We start from the raw sequence: 20,783 nt of genomic DNA, 5'->3' as shown, positions 1-20,783 counted from the left end.
CACAGATTTGTGCCTCGACATAATCCTGTCTCTGAGCTGTGCAGGCAGGTCCTTCCTCCTCAGGGCCTGGTTTTGGCTCTGATGTGCATTGTCAGCTGTGAGACCTTATATAAAGAGGCGTCTTTTCCAAATCATGTCCAATCAGCTGACTTTACCGTAGGTGGACTCCAATTAAGACATAAAACAGGAGCAATGGGAGGCACCTGAGCTACTTTTCAATTGTCAAAGCAAAGACTCTGAACACTTATTTCAATGTGATTCTTTGTTGTGGTTGTTTTTTTAAATTGTAGCATAAGGCTCCAACCTAACAATGGGAAAAATTGAAGGGATCTTAAGACTTTCTGAATACACTGTTTAAGGCAGACTTGAAAAAAATGTGATCATCCTTTAATGCATCATCCACTTAGGGGGCATCCTAAATAAACGTTTTCTTCCAGCCAGTCCTTTATCAAGCAAGCCCCTCAAACTGGAGGCAGCTGTAGCTCAGGTGGTACCGTAGGTTTCTCCGTTAAGGTTTTAATGTTGAAGTTTCCTTGAGTAAAACATTGAACTCTGAACTGCTCTTGATGTGTCCTGTGTTGGACGGAAGCGTGCAGCAAATGCTGCAAGTTCTGAACCAGCATCCTGCTTCTTATGTGCGACAAAGTGGGTGAGGACGCACCATTTGTCCCCCACTTTTACCTGAACGTCAGTTGTTTCCATCATAGTTTAATCATTTAGCAACCATTTGCAGACGCATAAGTAACCTGTGTGTGTAGTGTTTTGCATTTTGTTTGGTTACAGTTCATACATCATTACATCATTACTTCTTTTAATAAAACACAGACATGTATTGTTAATATAAGTTATTGTTTATTGCTACAGTTTAAGTTCCACAAATCAGTTGTTTCTGTGTCTGCTGCTCACCATACCCACCGTGTGCTCCAGGGACTAAAGGAGGAAGTGCCCAAACACTTCCTGTCTGTCTGTCTACACTGGGTACATCATCAGTGATGTCACTGGGGTAGACTAAGTGCGGGGGCGGGGGTAGTTTCTTTAGTGAAAGTTCAGTTTGAGTTATTTATGTATGCAGGTTAAAATGGTAGACTGACTGGGCCATATTGGGAGGTTATTGAAAATACCATTAACTTCGTCAGACCGCTGTTTTCAGGAGATTGGGATGGCAGATATGGTCCGGTGCAGTTGGCTGGAGTTGATGGGGGGGGGTATTTAAGCAGTGCTTGCCTGTGCTAGCAGGGAGAGCGCATCAGTGTAGCCACATGGACGCGAAGTTGAGTTGCTATGAGTTGCTTGTACATATTTTTGGTTACACATGGTCACTTTGTCACACTCCATGTAAATAAATCAACACTTGGAAAAAGTTTCTTCCCTCCTACCACCGACATTATGGAAATACAAATTCATCAGTCTTTATTTAATCAGACCTTTTTTTTGTTTGTTTTCCTTTTCAGTTTGAGGGCTGCTCCAAGGCGTTCTCCCGTCTGGAGAACCTGAAGATCCACCTGAGGAGCCACACCGGAGAGAAACCGTACATCTGCCAGCACCCCGGCTGCCTCAAGGCCTTCAGCAACTCCAGTGATCGAGCCAAACACCAGCGCACACACCTGGACACGGTCAGCGGACGACAACACACACATCACCATCCACACCACACCTGCCTTTATACTTTGTATATAGCATGAAACCAGTGAACAGCATTTTTCATCAGGTAGATTATTGCACACACATGAAGTCTTACACTTTCGATAAATCTGAATTGAATGCCTTTAGTGACATTTCACAAAGAAGAGAAATCAGTTCATTCAATCACAAAATTCTGAATGAGAATATTTGAAGTTATTGAGGAGATTCTCCTCGTGTCTGATCAGGTTATCAAAAACAAAACCCATCAAATCCTCCCTATACTTCCTATTTTCATTCATGCCAGCTGCATGAAATTAAATGGGAGTGCCAGCTTAATGTCTTGAATAAAACAGGCAGCATAATTCAACATCTCATAACGTCACATGGGGGCGAGCTTCCCATCGCGCTCACCATGGTCATAAATTTAGGCTTCTGCTGCAAAATAAGTTATGAAATCCACCACTGATGCAGCCCGTGAGAGAACAGAAAACTGGCTTCTTCCTAGAAATCCAGACTCTTTAACTCTGCGCTGCTCCCAGTCGTGCACCAGGGGCCAAATATCATGCCAGGATTGTCGCTCTTTCCATAAAGGTATGTTCATGTCCAGTGATGGAAAGGACATTTATTCAGGTCATGTATTTAAATACAGTTTTGAGGCACTTGTACTTAACTTGAGTATTTCTATTTTGCACTACTTTCTACTTCACTACATGTCAAAGAGAAATTATATACTTTTCACTACATTTATCTGACGGCTTTAGTTTCTGGATACTTTGTAGATCAGGATTTTACCACAAAACAAATATGATGGATTATTATAAACCTTTATAAGTAGTTAACATCAGTTCCACCTGGATGTGCTACAACATTTAAATGATGCTTACATTTTAAATTACTTATACTTTCAGGGGTTAAAGAAGTACTCAGATCCTTTACTGAAGTACAAGTATGATTTCAAAATGAATTCAAAATCCTACTTAAATTTGATATCATCAGCAAAATGCACTTAAAGTATCAAAAGTAAAAGCATCTGTTGTGCAGTAAAATGTCTGATATCTTACTGTACACTTCTTGAATGTAAAATTTTACTTGATAAAGTAACTTATATATCTGTGATATTAATGTATTGGAGTAAAAAGTAGAGAAGAAATATAAAGCAGCAGAAAATGGAAATACTCAAGTAAAGTACTTCAAAACTCTAAATGCACCTTTCCACCAAAGGGTATAATGTGATAATTTAACACTGTCTATTTACTTAAGTGAATTTTTTGTATTTCTACACTGCGGTATTGATCCTTGAAGGAGCTGAATAATTCTTCTGTCACTGTAAATGTCTTAATAACGCTGTAAGGAACACTCACATAAAGTCTGAATAACAACAAACCATCACTTTAACTGTCAGATGAAGCCAGCCATGTGAAGGAGTCTGTGTCTGAAAACCTCTCTCTCCAAAGACTACACGTTGTTCATCATGCTTCTTTATGATACACAATATTTGTTAGGCAATAAGGGAAACTCAACACACACAAAATCATTTTTATTCAGAGGGTCACCGCTCCCTTCTTCCCCTCCTCGTTCTTCACACTTGCCTGATATGGAGCCTGGGCATTCTTTAGGATTGTGAAACTGCATACCTGCTGCGGGTTTCTCCTGCAAACCACAGTTATTTTTACTCCTGCTGACAAGCGATGAGGACTTAGCAGTAATCCAACAAATCAGACCTCTTATTACACGGATGACATGAAGCTGTACGTTGCACTGCGGTGTTAGCACAACAAGAGGAGAAAGACATTTTCTTCTTTTCGTGGTTTCATGCCGGCCGATAGCGGCTTCGCAGTTGCGTCACAAATGAAGAATCAGACGCATCTGGCGCCATCACATCTGGCCCGTCTGAATTTAAGTAATTGCTGAATATAGTATAACAACCAGCCGGGAAAAGACTGGTGTCAATGCAAGCGACTTGAGTTTGACTAAATAAGTTGTATTGTGTTACGAATGTTTGGGGTTTGTTTCTAAAATGAGGTCAGCCTCATGCAGACGTGTCTCCACAAACAATTTGCAGCTCACATAACTTGAAATGTAGCTGTTTTTTTGTTTTTTTTAATACTTTACAGCCAGTATTAACAGCTACCTTACTCCAGTTTCTGATGGATTTGTTTCCTGGTTCTCATTTCAGATGTGTGTACGTGACAGTGAGGATTTGGTAGCCAAAATGATGCAGCCAAAATCAGCAATAATGGTGAAAGATGACGAATTATCGATCAAAATAGCAACTGAAAACACACTTTCTTAAAAGAAAGTCTTTGTTTCGATTCTGATGCACACACACACACACTTGCACATTGACATTTATATTCGTGTGTTTTACACAACGTATCAATATTACGAAATGGCATCATCACTTTACATGGCATTACTTTTTAAGATTAGAAAGACAGTAGAGCTCAGCACTTCATTGAGAGTTGATCTGTTTAGACTCTGAGTTGGGCTCTCAGGGAATATTGTTCAGAAACAGTTTGGAAAGAATAAGATATTGCCCAATTGTTGCCAGCATGTAGAGTTAGGCACTGTGGAGCAGTGCTTACTTGCTCTGGTGCAAGATCTGCATCTGATTGCACGCCCCAAAATTGAAATGTTTAAATTTCATTTCAATTCTCGTGTTAAGGATTACACAAACTATTTGGGATAACAAAAGAGGAAAGAAAAGCAAACTCTCTCAATAAAACCGCACAATAGAAAACGATGCAACATAGCTGAAAGGGTGCTGCAGCTTATTGTATCTCTCTGTACAAAACACAATCTGACATAAAAAAGTAACATCACATGAAGTTTTTACACTATCTCCAGTATATTGATACCTATAGGCCTATTAGTGTGACTCTTCATTCAATTATTAAAATTTTTTTAAACTTACAAAGTTCCTTTTCAGTTCCTCGGTCCTGTCCCCTTGTTTCTCAAAACTCTCACATACACGTTCTCTCTCAACTTTTGGACACTACTGACCTGATTTGTGCTGTTTTGAAACCCACCAGAATTTTAGAGCTAGAGTTTAATGAGCAAAGGATTAATTGGTTCAAAATATTATCTTTAAACCTGCTGCGTTGCTGTTACCATTATTCTTTTATGTTCAGATCTTGGTACTTAAACCTACAAGATTCAACTAAATTCTGTACATGTGTTTTCATGGGAACTTAATTCACTCCACCTGGTTGAATAGTGAGTAATGAAAAGGGGGGAAAAAAATCTGTAAGGAATTAGATTCATGGAAATGGTCTCGTTAACTCATCCTAACTCACAGCTTTGATGAAATTGTGAAATACAAGCAACTCAGCCTCAGTAACAGAAAACAGCTTTTTCTTTTCATGCTTCTTAAGTTTAATGGTGTTAAAACATTTATATATTTGTACTGATTTTTTGTTTGTTTGTTTGTTTGTTTTTTGCGTGGAATATATTCCACTGTGATTAGGTGAAGATGAAAGTCTACAACATATCCCATATGTGATATATGTACACTGCCAGTCAAAAGTCTGTTCTTTTGACTGGTACTGTACATATAATGAATTTCCATATGACATACAGTACATGCACATATAAAATAAAATGTGTTAACATTTTTATGAAACCTATTGGAAAACTCTTTCATATATTGACATATATGTCTAGCCCATACAAATGTGTATGTTTATGTATGTATCCCTATATTGTAGACATACAGTATATTACATAAATATATATCTATCCCAGAGCCTGTCAGTACATGGTGATATCATTAACACAGTAGGGTCCAAAAGTCTGAGACCACTTTCCTAGAATGGGCAGATAGACATGTTTAAAATGAATGAGAACTTAATAATGAAAAACATATAGAAACATTTAGATATGATTTGATAAACTTGTATACATAAATTGAATATATCATAATTAACATACACGATTGCAACATGTTATACCATATTAAAAATCTTCATAGATATTTTTAATATATACACATTTTCAAATTCTACTATCATACATGTTATAAACAAATATCTTTATCCCTCCTGTTGTCCTGTTGTTTTCAAATGTTTTTATATCAGAAATATGGTTTTCTTTCATGTAATTGCCTGAAAAAAACATGAATGGTTCCTTACTACACTTTTTTTTGCAAATGTAAGTAATGATCACTATTTTGAGGTGTTTTATTCAAATTTATAGCATCTGTGATCTTCAGGGGTCAAATTTGACCCGGGAGGACAACAGGTGTCATTATGTGCTGCAGTATCCTGACTAAACCTTGACATATACCTGTCTGTGATAATCCATCAACATATGTTGCGCTGATTGGAACTATAGTAAAAAATAATTCAGAATTTCTACTTTTTTAAAAAAAAACTCAAAAACAAGGTGTATTTCTATGTAAATTAGGTCTATTTACCATAAAATAAAAAAAGTGTAAAAGTTATGGTGATGAGTTGGAATGAAGCTGACTGAAAAGGTGTAATAATTCTATACTTCCTGTTTTATCAATAGTCAAACTTATTGGATCAATTTTGACCTGGGAGGACAAGTAGCATGGTCGACATGAAAACAATACGGAGGTTATATATATGTCCAGAGGATGTATATGTGATGATAATATATCCCCTTATAGGGGCCATATATGGCAACACCACCCCTTATAAAGGGACATTTAGCTATGTTATATATTACATTTCAGTAAGGGATGTGTTGTGCAGTCTCCAAACTTCAGAATATGTGCGTCTTTGATTCAGAAAACCTCTGGACTGGTTGCTGATTCACAATTTACCTTATGAATGAACTGATTTACGGCTGAACAGGAAAAAGTACATCTCTTAACTCCTCTCTCTCTTCCTCTCCTTAAGCCTGCAGACGAAAGGTAAATATGCTCCGCTCCCGGTTGAGAATCACGTTATGTAAAATGTTGACACGATCTACATGTCCATCCTGTCACTGTTAGTGCAGTTGTCACGCCAACAAGCCGCATTTACAATATTTATCCGAAATGTTTCTGCTTGTAACACTACTGTACACAGCATTAACACCTGTGACCCATCTGGATGCGCCTCAGCCAAACTCTGCTTGTTATTTGTAAACACTATTATATTTTATGTTTGACATCATCCAGTGTGACTGTATTAACTTCATCATGTGGCGAGTGTTGTGGCACATGACGTTGTGTGAATCTGTTCCTGGTAAAGACGACATCATGAAGTCTTGAGTTTTGTGATATTTGCAGAGCACAGACGAGAGGGGTTCAGCCTCCACCACTTTATAAACCACAATCCCTAAAACCTTTACACACCCTTTCAAAAAATGCTATTGATGTGTTGTGTATTTTGCTGTTTTGTGGCATATTTCCTCTTGTCGAGTTTGTTTTCTAGCAGCTAAAATGGAGCTTGACAGCAAAAAACGTTGCAGCGATTTTAAACATTAACGGTAGATGTGAGGTTTTGGTCTCAGCCCCCTCAGTATCAAGGGCAAAAATGGGAAATGCAGTAAATGTGTAACATAAATACTGAAGTAGACAAGGCTATTGGAAGAGATTGCAAAATCCTTCAGAGTGTTTTCATTTTTATTTTTGACTTTTGATTGTTCCTCTCGCAGAGCAGGAACTGACTGCTACCTGGAGCGCAGTTCCTTTGAACACTGGAAGAGATATTACATCACAAAATAACACAATAAACTTCACAGACTGATGATATATAACAGGGGGATGAGAAGCCAGCGCCGCAATTTATTTTCATTTTATTTTCATTTTATTTTCATTTCCTTTGTCTCTTTGCCGTCTCTCTCACCGCCTCCTGTTGTGGTTTTCCTTCACAGAAGCCGTACGCCTGTCAGATCCCGGGCTGCACCAAGCGCTACACCGACCCCAGCTCATTACGGAAGCACGTCAAGGCTCATTCAGCCAAAGGCCTCCAGGAGAGAGAGGTCAAGGTACCAACTGCAATTATGGGTTTTTTTTTTTTTTTTTTTTTTACACATTGGACATTTAGCTGAGAGCAGGATATGATTACTTTCTCTGACCACCGGAATCAGAGACACGCCTCCTCAATAAAACCTCCCTGTGCCTCTAAAATAGATTAGATTCGACTCTATTAGATTAGATGTGGTGGACCAGCAGCAAGCAGTAGTGTGGTTTAGAAGAAGTGGCTGTGAATACAATACAGTGAAAGCAGCAGGCCGGTGGGGGGGTGTGGGGGCACTTTGGGGCATTTGAAGCTTTTATTGGACAGGAGACAGTGGTACGCAGCTGGACTTGAACCAGAGACTTCGCAGTTACATAATCAGCGTCTTCGATCCCCAGGCCACCAGGACGTTCCGCAAACTGTGGGCCCATTTCTTCATTATTTAAAGATCATGTTTTGTTCCTGGACCTCAGCTACATCTGCATCAACGTTAGATTTTTTTTAATGGAAATAAGATCCACGATTTAGCTGCATTCATTGTCACCGGATGATGTAAAAGCTGTTTCAGAGACGTTTCTGCCCCAATAAGAGTAAAATTTGTCTCTTTGTGAAAATGGTTCAATGCAAAGATATTGAAAAAAAAAAAAGTATCTCCCTTCAAAATAGTAATGGCTATAAATTTACTGTGTCAAACTAAACATTTTAAGTACAAATATGTGAGTGGATATAACAACAGAAGCAGCATCAGTCACTAACAGATTCACTGTCAGAGCTGTGTGTGCTCAATATTTACATTCATTAAGGAGCGAGTGAGAACAAATATACTCACTAATGCTCAGTATCAGAGCTGCCGGAGAACTGTGTTACATATTACAGGTTACGTTTGAGAAGTTTATGAGCGTAGAGTAGTTTATCAGAGAAAAAGTAAAAGAGATCCTGAGAGTGTCGAGCGAAAAAGTCAGGAGCAGTGAAGAGAAAAAGCAGAGACCGAAGCCGTCTCAGAGACGGAAATGAAAAGCAAAACTCTCTTTTCTCCTCTATTGTATCTTGATTTCATTCTCTGAGTCCCACCTGATGAAAGTCAATATCCAGTGTATAGGCATGTGAGACCGTTTGTTCCTTTTTTTTTTTTTTTTTTTTTTTTTTTTTTTTGTTTTAACCCTAAGGCACAAAAAGTATATTACTCTTCCAAAAAATTGAGTTTTACACTGACATGGTTCTTTATATAAGATTTTAAAAATTGATTTCTCCGAGGTCAGTGGTTTTGGGTAACACACACTCGCTCCACGAACAACTCTTGTTGGAGATGGAGAGCAGCAGCAGCAGCAGCAGCAGGAGAGAGGAAGCATGTTTGTGATTCAGTAGGATGAAATACAACAAAACAAAGTATTACACACACTCCCTGGAAGTCAGAATAGGGAGCCTATTGTTCAGCGTTATCTGGGCCTTGTTTGTTTTCTATGGACCATGAGTGACACTGGGGCTTTGTGTGTATTCCCATGCCTTGTTTGGTTTAAACACAACCACGTGTGCTTGTAAGTTGTGACATGGCTAACACACCCTGCGCTGCAGTAAAATCCTGTGGGGCTCAACAGGACTTTGAAATATTAAACATGTACTTCGTAAAACTCCTTACGGTTATACATTTCTTTTAGCTGATGTGTCACAGCTCTTGAAGTTTGCATCTTCGTAAACACTGGTTTGAGCGAACATTTTTCGCTGATTATTCATCCCTCTTTTGTGGTTCCTGGGTGTCCTTCGCGAGCTTCTTCTTCGAGTCCTGGAGCTGTCGATAAATTGTTTTGGAAAGTCCTGGGGGATGCTCTGTTAACGCTGGATAATAAAGTAAATTGTCTTGCCTTAACTTTGTTAGAACATTTTGGAATAAAGATTGCCTAACAAGATTTCTGGAGTTGTACTTTAAGAAGCTGGATCGCGAGACAAAACAAGAACCAGGCATCTGGTGCAAGCATCATTTCTATGAAAAATGAACAGTAGAAAAGCGCCTGCAGAAAACTCAGTGTTTTCAATTGATCTACTGTATGTAATCAAAAGAGAAGTGAATACTTTAAAATGTAGCTCATGGAATTTGTATTGCCAAAAAACAAAAAAACAAAAAAAAAAACAACTGGAAGACAACTAAGCTACAGCTTTATCATAATCATTTTCATCCCTGCATCCAGGCAGGCAAACGCACATGCTCACCAACGTGAAAACATGATACTAAATGTGCCTTATTACGCTTCTCCATGAACATCTGTGTTTTGTCTTATTGACAGGTTCAAGTGCACACGATGCTGGAGTCGGACATTTTGAGTGATTGTCTGGCGAGGCAGCACCTCCACAGCTCCGCCCCTTCTCACCAAGGAAACGGCTCACCTTTACCGGGCTTAGATGACTTCACAGGTATGCGCAGATGAAACGGTAGCAAAAGCAGTGGAAATCTGTGTTTAGCCTCCAACACCTCTCTGGAAAAGAGTAAAAACAAAGAAAAAGGGGTAATTGGCCAAACACCTGGGCTGTTAAGCTGTCTCTTTAATTTCCTCCCATGGCCTCATTTGCTCCTTTTCCTCTCCCCCCCCTCCTCCCATTCCTTCGATGATAGCTCATCATGCCAGTGTTTACCTTGTCCAATTACCGGGCACTGACTGCGGGCAAGTTGGCCCTCTCCCCGCTCGTCCTTCAGCTTCTCCAAACCAGTTTTCCAGCCAAGCTCTTTTTCTTTCCCTTTCAATGGCTGAACTGGGATCAAGAAGCTGTCAGGTACATTGAGGCTCAGTTGGCAAAAGAGAGGAGAGAGTGTCCAGGAGAGCTGTCCATGTCTATTACTTCAGACTACTTGCAGTTTTACCCAGAAGACTTTGAGGGAAAAGCCTCAAACGGCACACTACGAGCTATGTTTATCCAGGGTGAAACAAGCATGTCAGTGTTTAATTTTGAAAACGTCCCAAGAGTACTTTGTCCTTATCAGAAAGGGCCAAATGTTAGAGCGTGAGACCTCATGTATATACCTGAGTATGTACATTACTGTAGGTATGTTGGATGTGCAGTGACATATCCCATCATCGTCAAAACCCAAGCGTTGAAAGCTCTGCTGATGGCAAGCACGAATACGTGATACGCTTTTAAATGAATACACCGGCGAAAACTAAACGTCCGTCTTAAAGGTGACTCTGAAAAATTTGTAGCTTGCTACTTCACAGGGAAAGGAAACTGTAACCAGCTGGATGTGAACTGTTGAAATGGGAAAAAAAAAAGTTGCTAAATTGTTCAAAGAAGCCTCTCAAACCTTTGTCCATTTGCTGGCTCGGCGTGTTTGCAAAATACTCATGTGTTTGCCAAAAATGACTGAAATGTGACTAAATGTGGCTTCTGTTTCTTGCTAGTGTAGTTAACCATCTAACCATTAGCTGTGTCGAAAACTGATGTGGATGTGGACACCCCAGGCTACAGTCTCGCCCACTTGCTACCCCACATAACAGGATCTGTAAACAGTTGGTCAACAGTGAAGATAAAATGTATTAATTGAAAGTAAGAACAGGAACAAAGAAACCCAAGTCTAAAGAGCAGAGATTCAAGTGCAAGCTGCAGGAGTACTGGGAGCTGCTAATAGGAATAATAATAATACTGGAAAATAAATAATATGGCTCTTTCTCTTTTATTGCCTGCACATCCATAAACTATCAGGGGCTTATTTTAGATGCACACTTTATGACCCATAAGTAAACATCATAATCCAACATCTGCACTGTGCCATACCACAAAGAAGAAACTGAACAGGACTCTCATGTGTGTGCCAGCCCAAAGTGAGGCCTGGCCAACAGTTTACTTGGTACTGAACAGTAAATTGAGATTTTAAACACTTAGTCATCATCATTTTGCGACATCACTGATGGCTGTAGCAAGAGCTGAAATTAAATCAGTTCTGTTCCAAAAGTAAGAAAACATCATTCAAAGTCCAATCCAAAAACCCAAATCCCCAATCTGGGAACAGAGACTTTATTAACCATATGTTGTGTGGCTCACTTCGTAAGTTTAGATAAGTGCAGCAGCTTGTAAAACGATCTAATGTTGTTGTTTATTCAATATTGATCTTTTTACCAGCCTTTAACGAACTCCATTTCCCATAAGCCCCTTGAAGTTGGCAGGCTAAACACCACTGCACCTTCCTCTACATCTGTAATAATATGTCATAATTTGTTTGTTGATTATATTTTATATTAATAATCATAATCAGTAAGTTGCCAGATAATTATGCCATGAAGTAAAAAGTACAATATTGATGGAAGTGGAGTAGAAGTATAAAGTGGCAGAATATTCAAGTAAAGTAAAAGTAATTCAAAAGTGTAGTTAAGTACAAGTACTGTACTGTAAAGGTACTTATCTACAACTGAACCATGTGTACCTAAGTATACAGCCACATTTGGGCATGAGTATGAGTTTCTATGGAGATGCTTCTCCTGAAACTGCGTCACTGTTGGTTTCCACTGTAACTGATATAAATCCAAGCAGTAGCTGCACAAACCTCCACATAGGAACAAACTTTTCACATGGTGACGAATACTCATAAAGGTAGTGAAATAAACCTTTAATCTCTACACGTGTGTTTCAGGTGTGTATTCAAACAGCAGCACCGTCCACAACAGGGGGACACAACAGGACTTCCTCCCTCCATCAGCAGACACCTGCTCCAGGTATCAAGGCTTAGAGGGAAACTTTGACGCCAACAGCCCGATATCTTCGCTCACGAGCCCGGGCAGCATGAGAGAGGGGTGAGTGTGAGAGCAAAAAGTCGATTATTTATTTATTCAAAGTTGAATGTCAACACATGAGCTTCCTCGGCAGTTCTTAATATTTACAGGATTATTTTTCCCATTTTTTAAATTATGGGTTTTGCACTAGTCTAGAGTTTTGCAGAGTGAAGTCACCATTAAGAAAAGTTACAGCAGTTAAACAATAAATTACTGAAGAATATCTTTTTATATATTTTTTATTTTCTCTGCGTCATTCATTTTAAAATTATATTGCTTTTATTTCTTGGAAGGAAGAGTACTTTAATGATACTTGATGATGTACCCAGAGGCAAACTTAAATGGTCAGTTCATTCACATAAAAAAAACAAAAAAAAAACAACTTAAAACACATTTCCGTGCTTACCCCTAGTGGTGTCTGGCACGGCTCTGAGTTATCTGATGCTGGGACTTCTGCTGCCAACCCAATACAATGGAGCTGAATGGGATTTCATTTGAATTTGGCAGTTTTCATTTGGAGCTATTTTCTACTGGAGATAAAAATAGTGAAAACTGACCACAATTTTTCTGCTCCTCTCTTCATGTGAAATCCATTCTTACAGCGGTGTATTTTCGGGTGTTCGCCCCAAAATCTGCTGCCTTTTTATGTGTCTTAAATGTATTCGTTTGACGTCTCTGGCGTGCATTGAAGCATTTTTTAAACTGCCCAACACTTCTGAGCAGTCCCTCCCTGTGTTATGTCAAACCCCAAAATCCTATTTCAACCTCAAATACGTGGACGCCATCAAAGCCCTGCTTGGATGTGACTCTTAAGATTTCGCATTCACTCTGCTTCGCCTCTCTGTTGTCTGGAAATCACAGGGAGAGCGATGTGAGCTTATGCATTCTTGAATAAACCAGAGACATTATCACCAGAGATGGAGTTATGGCTTTGTGGTTGCGCTGATTGGGTAGTTGGAGGCCACAGAACTTATGTGTACTGTAAACTGAGACAAATTTTGTCTGCCAAGTATAAAAGTAGAAGTGAGACTAAAAAGATACAGCTGAAAGCCTGCAGGGCTGCAGTTTCTGGACAATATCGCCTCAAATCATTGGTCATTGAAGGTTTGCCTATAACTAACTTTTATTGTCACAATAGTAACAACAAAGGCAGTCTGTCCAATAAAAGAGAGTTGATAAGGGCCAAAATAACATTTTTGTGGCTTAATAAATGATCTAAAATCTTCACATATGATGAACATATTTTCTTGTGAAATTGGACTTGGACCTGGAAATTGGTGTTAAGATGTTTTCTTTTCTCACTGAACACAAATTCAAACATATTAAAGGATGAAAAAACTTGAAGCTTTCAGTCTTTAAACATTGACATATAATCTCCTCAAATTAAGAAATTCTTCGCACAAGCTCCACTACCTGGAAAAATGTACAGAACTTTCAGCTGCATTTCATCATTTTCATCCACTGATGAGATTCACTAGAAAGCTCTGGAAATTTTCCAGTTAGTGAATCAACAGGGACAAGGACTTCTTTTTTATAAACTGAAGTAAAAACAAAGATATTGTAATATTAGTAATGATGATGCATATTATCGTCATTTGATCTAACACTGTGTGTGTGTGTGTGTGTGTGTGTGTGTGTGTGTGTGTGTGTGCGCGTGTGTGTGAGCGTGCGTGTGTGTGTGTGCGTGCGTGTGTGTGCACGTGTGTTCGTGTGTGTGCACGCCTTGAAAATCCTGGAGAGTTGTTTTGGTGTTCAAATCTGGTTTAAATCTTGTTTTAACATTAATGGATTTGGATGTCCTTCAAAACACTGTATTTTCAAATGCATAAAACACACCCAAACACACTGAGATGACGAAGGAAAAGACATTCATGGAAATGGGCCTTGATGGAAAGGATTGCTTTTTGCATTTGATCATATTAAAGGGTCTAGATAGATAGATAGATAGATAGATAGATAGATTTCAGTAATAAAACAGCATCATATTCACTAATGTTGAATTTAAGAAACATAAACTACAGTGGATAGCTTTGAAAAATTAATATACAGTATGAACGCCTAACTTCATCCAGATGCTTCACTTCTATCACCTGCATTACACCTGGATTTCTTGACTTCAGAGCATCCAGTTTAAGTCCTTTAATGTGATGTTTAGGTCAGAGTTTCTGTGTGTGTGTGTGTGTGTGTGGGGGGGGGTGTGTGTGTGTGTGTGTGTGTGTGCGTGTTCAGGACATATAACTGCTTTCTTTAAAGCAGCATCTCTCTGCCTCCATTGCCTCAAAGCTTGCAGCCAGAGCTTCCATGAAGCTCTGCACAATCTGTCCATTGACGTCTCTTTATAGAGACTGAGGATGTCATAGAATCCCACTGGTGCCCGCAGTACGCGACAGCCTGCCAAAGCCAATACCAGACAAGCACTTGTTTTTCCCCCAAATGACTTAGCGAGACGTTAAACACGTGAAAGTAAATTATCTTTGCTCCGCAGCACAGCCGACATCAGGCTCTGACCTCATAGCCAGGCGCGTGTTTACTCTGGCGGAGACGAGCCTTTTTGACGTCTTTTAATTATTTAATACTTGAGGGATTCAGAGGCCCGCGCTGAGGCTTGTCCATCAGCGAGTATTTGTGATGTGCAGTGTTTGTGTGTTTTGCGGTCAAGGGGGAGGGGAGGTGAAGAGCTTGGATGGGCTTTTTGGAGTCCATCAGATACAGGCGCACTAACTCGGGATGGCTCTCACAGAAACGCTATTATACAATTTGAAGGAAAGAGAAGCAACAAAGTTTACTTTGCAGAAGCTCCGAGTGACATTGGATCCAAATAGCTGGGTTAACTGAAATGTTTGACATGTCCACACATTTTTGTATTCCTTGCAGCACTAACATGCAATAAGTTTCTCTAAGTGCCTAATTGATGGCGCCTTAGTTCACATTAAATCTCCATCTGCATTACATACATTCAACATGATCCTCTGTGATCCAGTAAATCTATATTACAGAAATACTCAGCAGGTTTTCCTCTGCCAAAACTGAAAACAGATAAGTTTTGCGTGCACGAGCTGGCACCTTTGGTAAAACCTACTCATCCCCTCTTCTGATCCAGCCCAAGTATGCTGCTATTAAAAAGCAGCCGTGGATTAAGGCAGGGTTGCATACAGTATAAAGTACATATAAACATTAGATCTTAAATTCTGCAAGCAGGATTCCTCTCATTCCAGATATAAGGAGGGCAGCTGGCTGTAGTTAGTTGCACAGAAAAAAAAAAAGCTGAGTGATGAAGGGGTTTAGCTGGTAAAATATGATCAGAGAAACAGTTTCCTGAGGTTGTGCTGACAGCCGCTCCCTCAGGCGTGGGCTCTCTGTTAAGCTCATGCATCTGAGAAGTTTTGGGCACACCGGCCACAAAACAGCAGATCGACCCAGCAGGGCCACGCACGGCACGACTCAGACATCCCAGCTATGTTGTTGCAGCGTCGCAAGAATGTAAGCCGTGGAACAGACGGTTGTTTATAGTTAAGGTCAGCGCTGCTGGTTCAGGGGCCACTGAGGGGAATCCAGAGAAGTGTTGAATTCTTGGGGCTCGTAGTCATCGCGGCACATTCATTTCAACAGTCGTAGTATATCAAAGCCCACTTTGTTTACATAATCCTATACAAAGCCTGGATTTTATTACCTTGGGAAGCCACAGCCATCTGTAACTTATATCAGTTTGGGTTTCAAAAAGTCCTTCTGATTAATTTTGGCTTTTATTGTGTTTCTCCACTGAAAGCACAGACTGTTAAATTAAATGTAATAGCATTTGACATGGGAAATGGGTAATAAAGAGACCTGGGGATGACAAATGATAGATATGTAAAGAAATCTCCAATCATTTTCTTTTTTTATAGCTGGTCAGATGCGTATATAGAAGGCGCTTGGGCCAGCAGCCATCAGTATCTCTGACAGGGCTTGGCTTGTTTATGAAGTCCTCTAAAATCCTTCCAGCAGAAACCAAGGCCATTTGGCTCTCTGGGGACCAATATGCTACAGTACATCATCGAGGAGAGTTCTCAGGCCACATGAAATTCTGAGAGCGAGCTCTTTGAAGGAGGGGGGGGGGGGACTCAAATACCATACTGGGGGTTTTCAGCTGCATATCTCCTTGGAGAGAGATTTGACCGCCTTTCTTTCTTCTTGTCGACTTGGCTCAACTGACTCATTCGTTTCCATGTTGAGTCAGAGTGTTTGTGCACAGTCAGCACATTCTTGCAGCATAGCAATGGATACAGCTCCGCACAAAGCACGCCTACATTACCCCCCCCCGAGGTGGAAATGCTTATATAAACTGTACTGTTTGTGCGTGGTTTGAAGTATTTACACGACTGTGTGATAACAGCTGCTGCCATATTGTCAGCTAATGGTTATCTGCCTAAACTTACTGGAAAGGATTTGATCTTTGTTTGATTTTATCAGAAATTTGTGTTAAAGTTTAATGAAAACAAGTTTCAAATAACTATACCGACAGTAGATTTAAAAAAGTTTTTAAATGCCTTTCTTCAGTTGCGAGCCCTCTGTTTGTTTTGTTTTTTATTATTGTTGTTCTTAATATTCCTGTTGAAAATCCTGTAAAGCACTCTGTAACTTGTTCTGAAATGTGCTGTATAAGTCTAGTTATTATTATTAAAAATAATTATCTAAATTTAGATAAATAAATGAATGACCTTAAATCAAAGATTCTTGGAAAATAAAGATGTAAAAAATGGATGTATTTACATCAAAGTCTTGACATTTTTACCTGAGAAACTGGCAAAAATATCAAAATGTCTGTGCATTAAATATGAAACTAATGTAGTAACCTGTAAAGACACAAAATATTAGTAGTATGAAATACCACTGGCCTTGGAAGTAATCCTTGGCTAGGCTACAACTCCTGAACGTAAGCATGCTAGTTAGCCAAACATGCTAATGTAGCATTCCTTCTCATCTAACCCAATCTCTTCCTTTAATGTTTGAAGCAACAGAAATTATGAAGAAAACATAACTTAATACATTTCAATGTGCATCATGGTTCTATACTTACGATACACAACTGAGTGCTCACATAAATGTTAGTTGGTGTACTGAGTAATTCAGCCGCCCGGCGTTGTATTATCAACAGGAACAGACCGACATCGTTGTTCATGGCCGCTGACGTCAGCCCAGTGAGCTCTTCATCAGACAGAGCTGACGTCCGGCTGCAGGGCTACCAGAAAACCTACAGCCACCAACAGCAAGTTTTCCCACAGCAGCAAGGTACTGTCAGCATCAGCAGCCTTATCATGTCAATCTGACATATACAGCCTGGTCTTGGTGTTGTTCTTGGCATCCACCATCATTTCCTCTGTGGTTCCCCAAGGCTGTCTGTACGGAGAAGGAAAGGTGGTTCAACCAGTCAACGATGGAGGCTTTGAACCCGCCAGTTACTTCTCAAACCCCTCCACCTCTCACTCCGCAGGTAAAAAGTGCTTGTTGGCACCCACCACGTTTTTCACGTCATCACTGAGGGCGCTGTGTCGTGCAATTTTTCCAAAGATGATCAGCCAGGTACAGAGGCGAGAAAGTAGGCAGGATTTAACCTTTAGCCCTCTTTTTTTATTCATTACACCATTATGTCACTTTTCCTGTTTACAACCAAGTGCAACACTATGATGTCTTCCAGAAAACGTGCTCAGTTGTTCTCATATTTAAAAGACATTTTATATATATTTACAATCTTTTTTACATCGCCCTCAAGTGTAGCTGTTCGGAGCAACCATAAACACTTGTGATTGCCATTGTTATCAGATCGAGTCATTTCTAAGGGCATACTACCTGTACTTCTTTTCTAGAATAACCCAGCCCCTCAGAACTACATGAGCTTTATGTGTTTTTCTGTTGCCGTAGGCCTGTTAAACTCACATCGGACATTTTCTTAAATGTATATGCAGATTCTATTAAACATACTTTGGATGTTATAGAACCTGCATAGGTCTGGTTTGCTGCAGGGTTTCTCCTTTCTCTGCTCATTTTGCTCTAGGAGTGTTTGGTTGTCATTTCCTCTGAGTTGCACTGTCTCTGAAGTTCCCTGTTGTTTTTAATCAATATGTGACAAACCAGTGTCACCTGGTTGCAAATCAAGAAAAGAAAGACCGATTGATTGATTAATCCATCTTCTGTTTTGCTCTTCTCAGGGTTTGACTTGTTGCAGGACCTGCAGGGCCAGGCAGGGGGCGGTTACTCCATGTCTCCCTGCCCAGACGACAGCTTCCTCTTCCAGGCAGGAGGCGTCGACCGCTGCCTCAATCAGATCTACTCCATCTACCTGGACTCATGATGACAGCCCTGAACCAGACACAAAATCACAATCACTTTGTTTTCCCAAGGACAACCTGCAGCGTGAACGATGCGTGGCGGACAATCACATCCACATTATGCTGTATTTTCAAATCTGAAGTTGTTCTTGTTCTGGACAGATGTGAGTTTTAACGGTACAAACAGAAGTGCAAAATTATCCAGAGACAGAGCTGAGGGCAAAGTGGCAAAAATATGGCAAATGGCCAAAGAGGAAATCTGGTCAAATTATAGATGTAAATAGCAGTGACTTTTTTATTCAGAGATGACCACAGCATGTGATCTGGATAGAATGAGCTATACGCTTCATTTGTTAGTTTGATCTTTTGGAAAGTCAGGTAGCTGGCTCTCTGGCTCCGCCACTGATGTTAGACTTCGGCCTCCTCAGCAGCTTTGCCACCCGGAAATGTTAAAACAACAATCTCTGAGTGATCAGAATGGGATCTTATAATGCCGTGGTTCCCAGCTGGGGGTCAATAAATAAAAGGCCAAAATAAAAAAACATAGTTCGACATTGTTCTGCTTCACAAATCTTGCTCATTTTTCTGTCTTTTCTGTGCTTTTTGCTTTATTTTTTTAATATATTGAAGAAAATTTTAAGTTTTATTTTCTTTTTTTGGGTCATAACACAATTCAGATGAAAAGAGTAACACTTTCAGTTCAACTGCTCACAACTCTGCACTGTGTGCAAGGTCACAAGAAGCTTTATTTTGAATGTCACAAGCCAAAAAGGTTGGGAGCCATTATGTTGTAATGGAAGACAAGTTGCATTAAGCAGTTAAAGCCCTTAATGGAGTAGATTTTGGGAAATATGCTTATTCGCTTTATTGAGAGTTAGATGAGAAGATTGATCCCACTCTCAACACTATATGGTAAATATGAAGCTACAGCCAGCAACAGGTTAGCTCAGCAAAAAGACTGGAAAACAGGGGGCACAGCTAGCCTGGCCCTGTCCAGAGCTAACAAAGTTGAAAAGTTTGATATTTAACAGGGGGTTTATGTGATGGATTTGTCAGGTATAGGGAGATGTTACAGTCTCAATTGCCATATTTCCAAAGATGTTGACCTGTTGACTGCAGGAGAGTGGAGTGTGCAGTAAGCTGTTGCAGTGCTGCCCCCAAGTGTCTGAAGTGTAAACTGCATTTACAATATATATACAGCCTGTGGAACAGAGGTCAGGTCAGTGTGGATGACTCCTGGAAAACTGACCAACAAAACAAAAATCGGCACTAAAGTGTGTCAACAGTTCCTCTGTCATGGGCTGAGAGGGGCAAACAAATACATCTTAATATGTGTAATCTTACAACAATCAAAAACAGATGCATAATCAATCTCCTTTTTTTATATCGTCTCTTTGTTGCTTCAGCACAGTGCCTTTATGTGTTTGTTGTACAATTTCTATCAGTGTTATATCCATTGAGCGAGGTGTGCATTGTTTACAGTAAGTTCTCTGCACTCTTTGTGTCTGTCTCATCACAGAGACTTTAAGAAAATGACCAACCAGAAAGTGTTTACACTGATTTTGTAGCAAATCAGAGATTTCTTATTATTGTCATTGAACAGTGTATAGACTGTATAAAAATGCACCTGTCTTTTTTTTATCTGAAAATAAAAACTTTGTTTGTATATGTTTTTGTTTGTTAGTTGTAGGGAGTCAGCTTATTTTATATTAACTCTTATTTTCATAATTGATTAATGTCCCATTTATTTTCTTGACTAATCAGTCTATTATTATAAAATGGTAGAAAACTGGAGGATCCCAGAGCCCAAGACGTCACATCTTCAAATTTCAGATTTAACAGATTATCAGTCTCAAACCCAAAGATACTCAGTTTACTGTGACGAAGACAAGAAGCAAATCCTCACATTTGAGGGACTGGAGTTAGAGAATATTTGGCATTTTTGCATAAAATGTGAGTGAAAGAAATATTTTCTCAAAATAATTCTCGGCCAATGAATGACAGTAAGTTCAGAGCTGGTTAATTCTGCCACCTGCCTGTAAAATACATACAGGTACTATACAAGTCACTATAGTGTAAAATAGGTCAACATTACGCTAAACTGAAGGTCCCTGCCCCTTCTGAGCTTTTATATGTTTAAACAAGTTACTAGGCAACAGTTACATTGCATGGTGGAAAATGTATATTATACGTAT

The 20,783-nt window shown here is 39.6% G+C and overlaps 1 protein-coding gene across 1 annotated transcript in view; it reads left to right on the top strand.

Moving 5' to 3' along the window:
• glis1a (GLIS family zinc finger 1a) overlaps nt 1-20,254 on the top strand; it is a 46,411-nt gene extending 26,157 nt beyond the window's left edge. Inside the window, exons 3-9 of the mRNA XM_023424437.2 lie at nt 1,452-1,613; nt 7,447-7,560; nt 9,812-9,938; nt 12,145-12,304; nt 17,418-17,551; nt 17,655-17,753; nt 18,469-20,254. Of these exons, the coding sequence (XP_023280205.1) occupies nt 1,452-1,613; nt 7,447-7,560; nt 9,812-9,938; nt 12,145-12,304; nt 17,418-17,551; nt 17,655-17,753; nt 18,469-18,611 (939 nt within the window). The 3' untranslated portion in view covers nt 18,612-20,254. The remainder of the gene's footprint in view (nt 1-1,451; nt 1,614-7,446; nt 7,561-9,811; nt 9,939-12,144; nt 12,305-17,417; nt 17,552-17,654; nt 17,754-18,468) is intronic.
• The last annotated feature ends 529 nt before the right edge of the window (nt 20,255-20,783 follow it).

The sequence above is a fragment of the Seriola lalandi genome, unplaced genomic scaffold, assembly GCF_002814215.2.
Source record: "Seriola lalandi dorsalis isolate HSWRI2012SDOR001 ecotype SW California unplaced genomic scaffold, Sedor1 jcf7180002054736, whole genome shotgun sequence".
Taxonomy (NCBI): Eukaryota; Metazoa; Chordata; class Actinopteri; order Carangiformes; family Carangidae; genus Seriola; species Seriola lalandi.
Note: the sequence above shows the minus strand (reverse complement) of the source record. Positions and strands in the feature narration are given on the sequence as shown.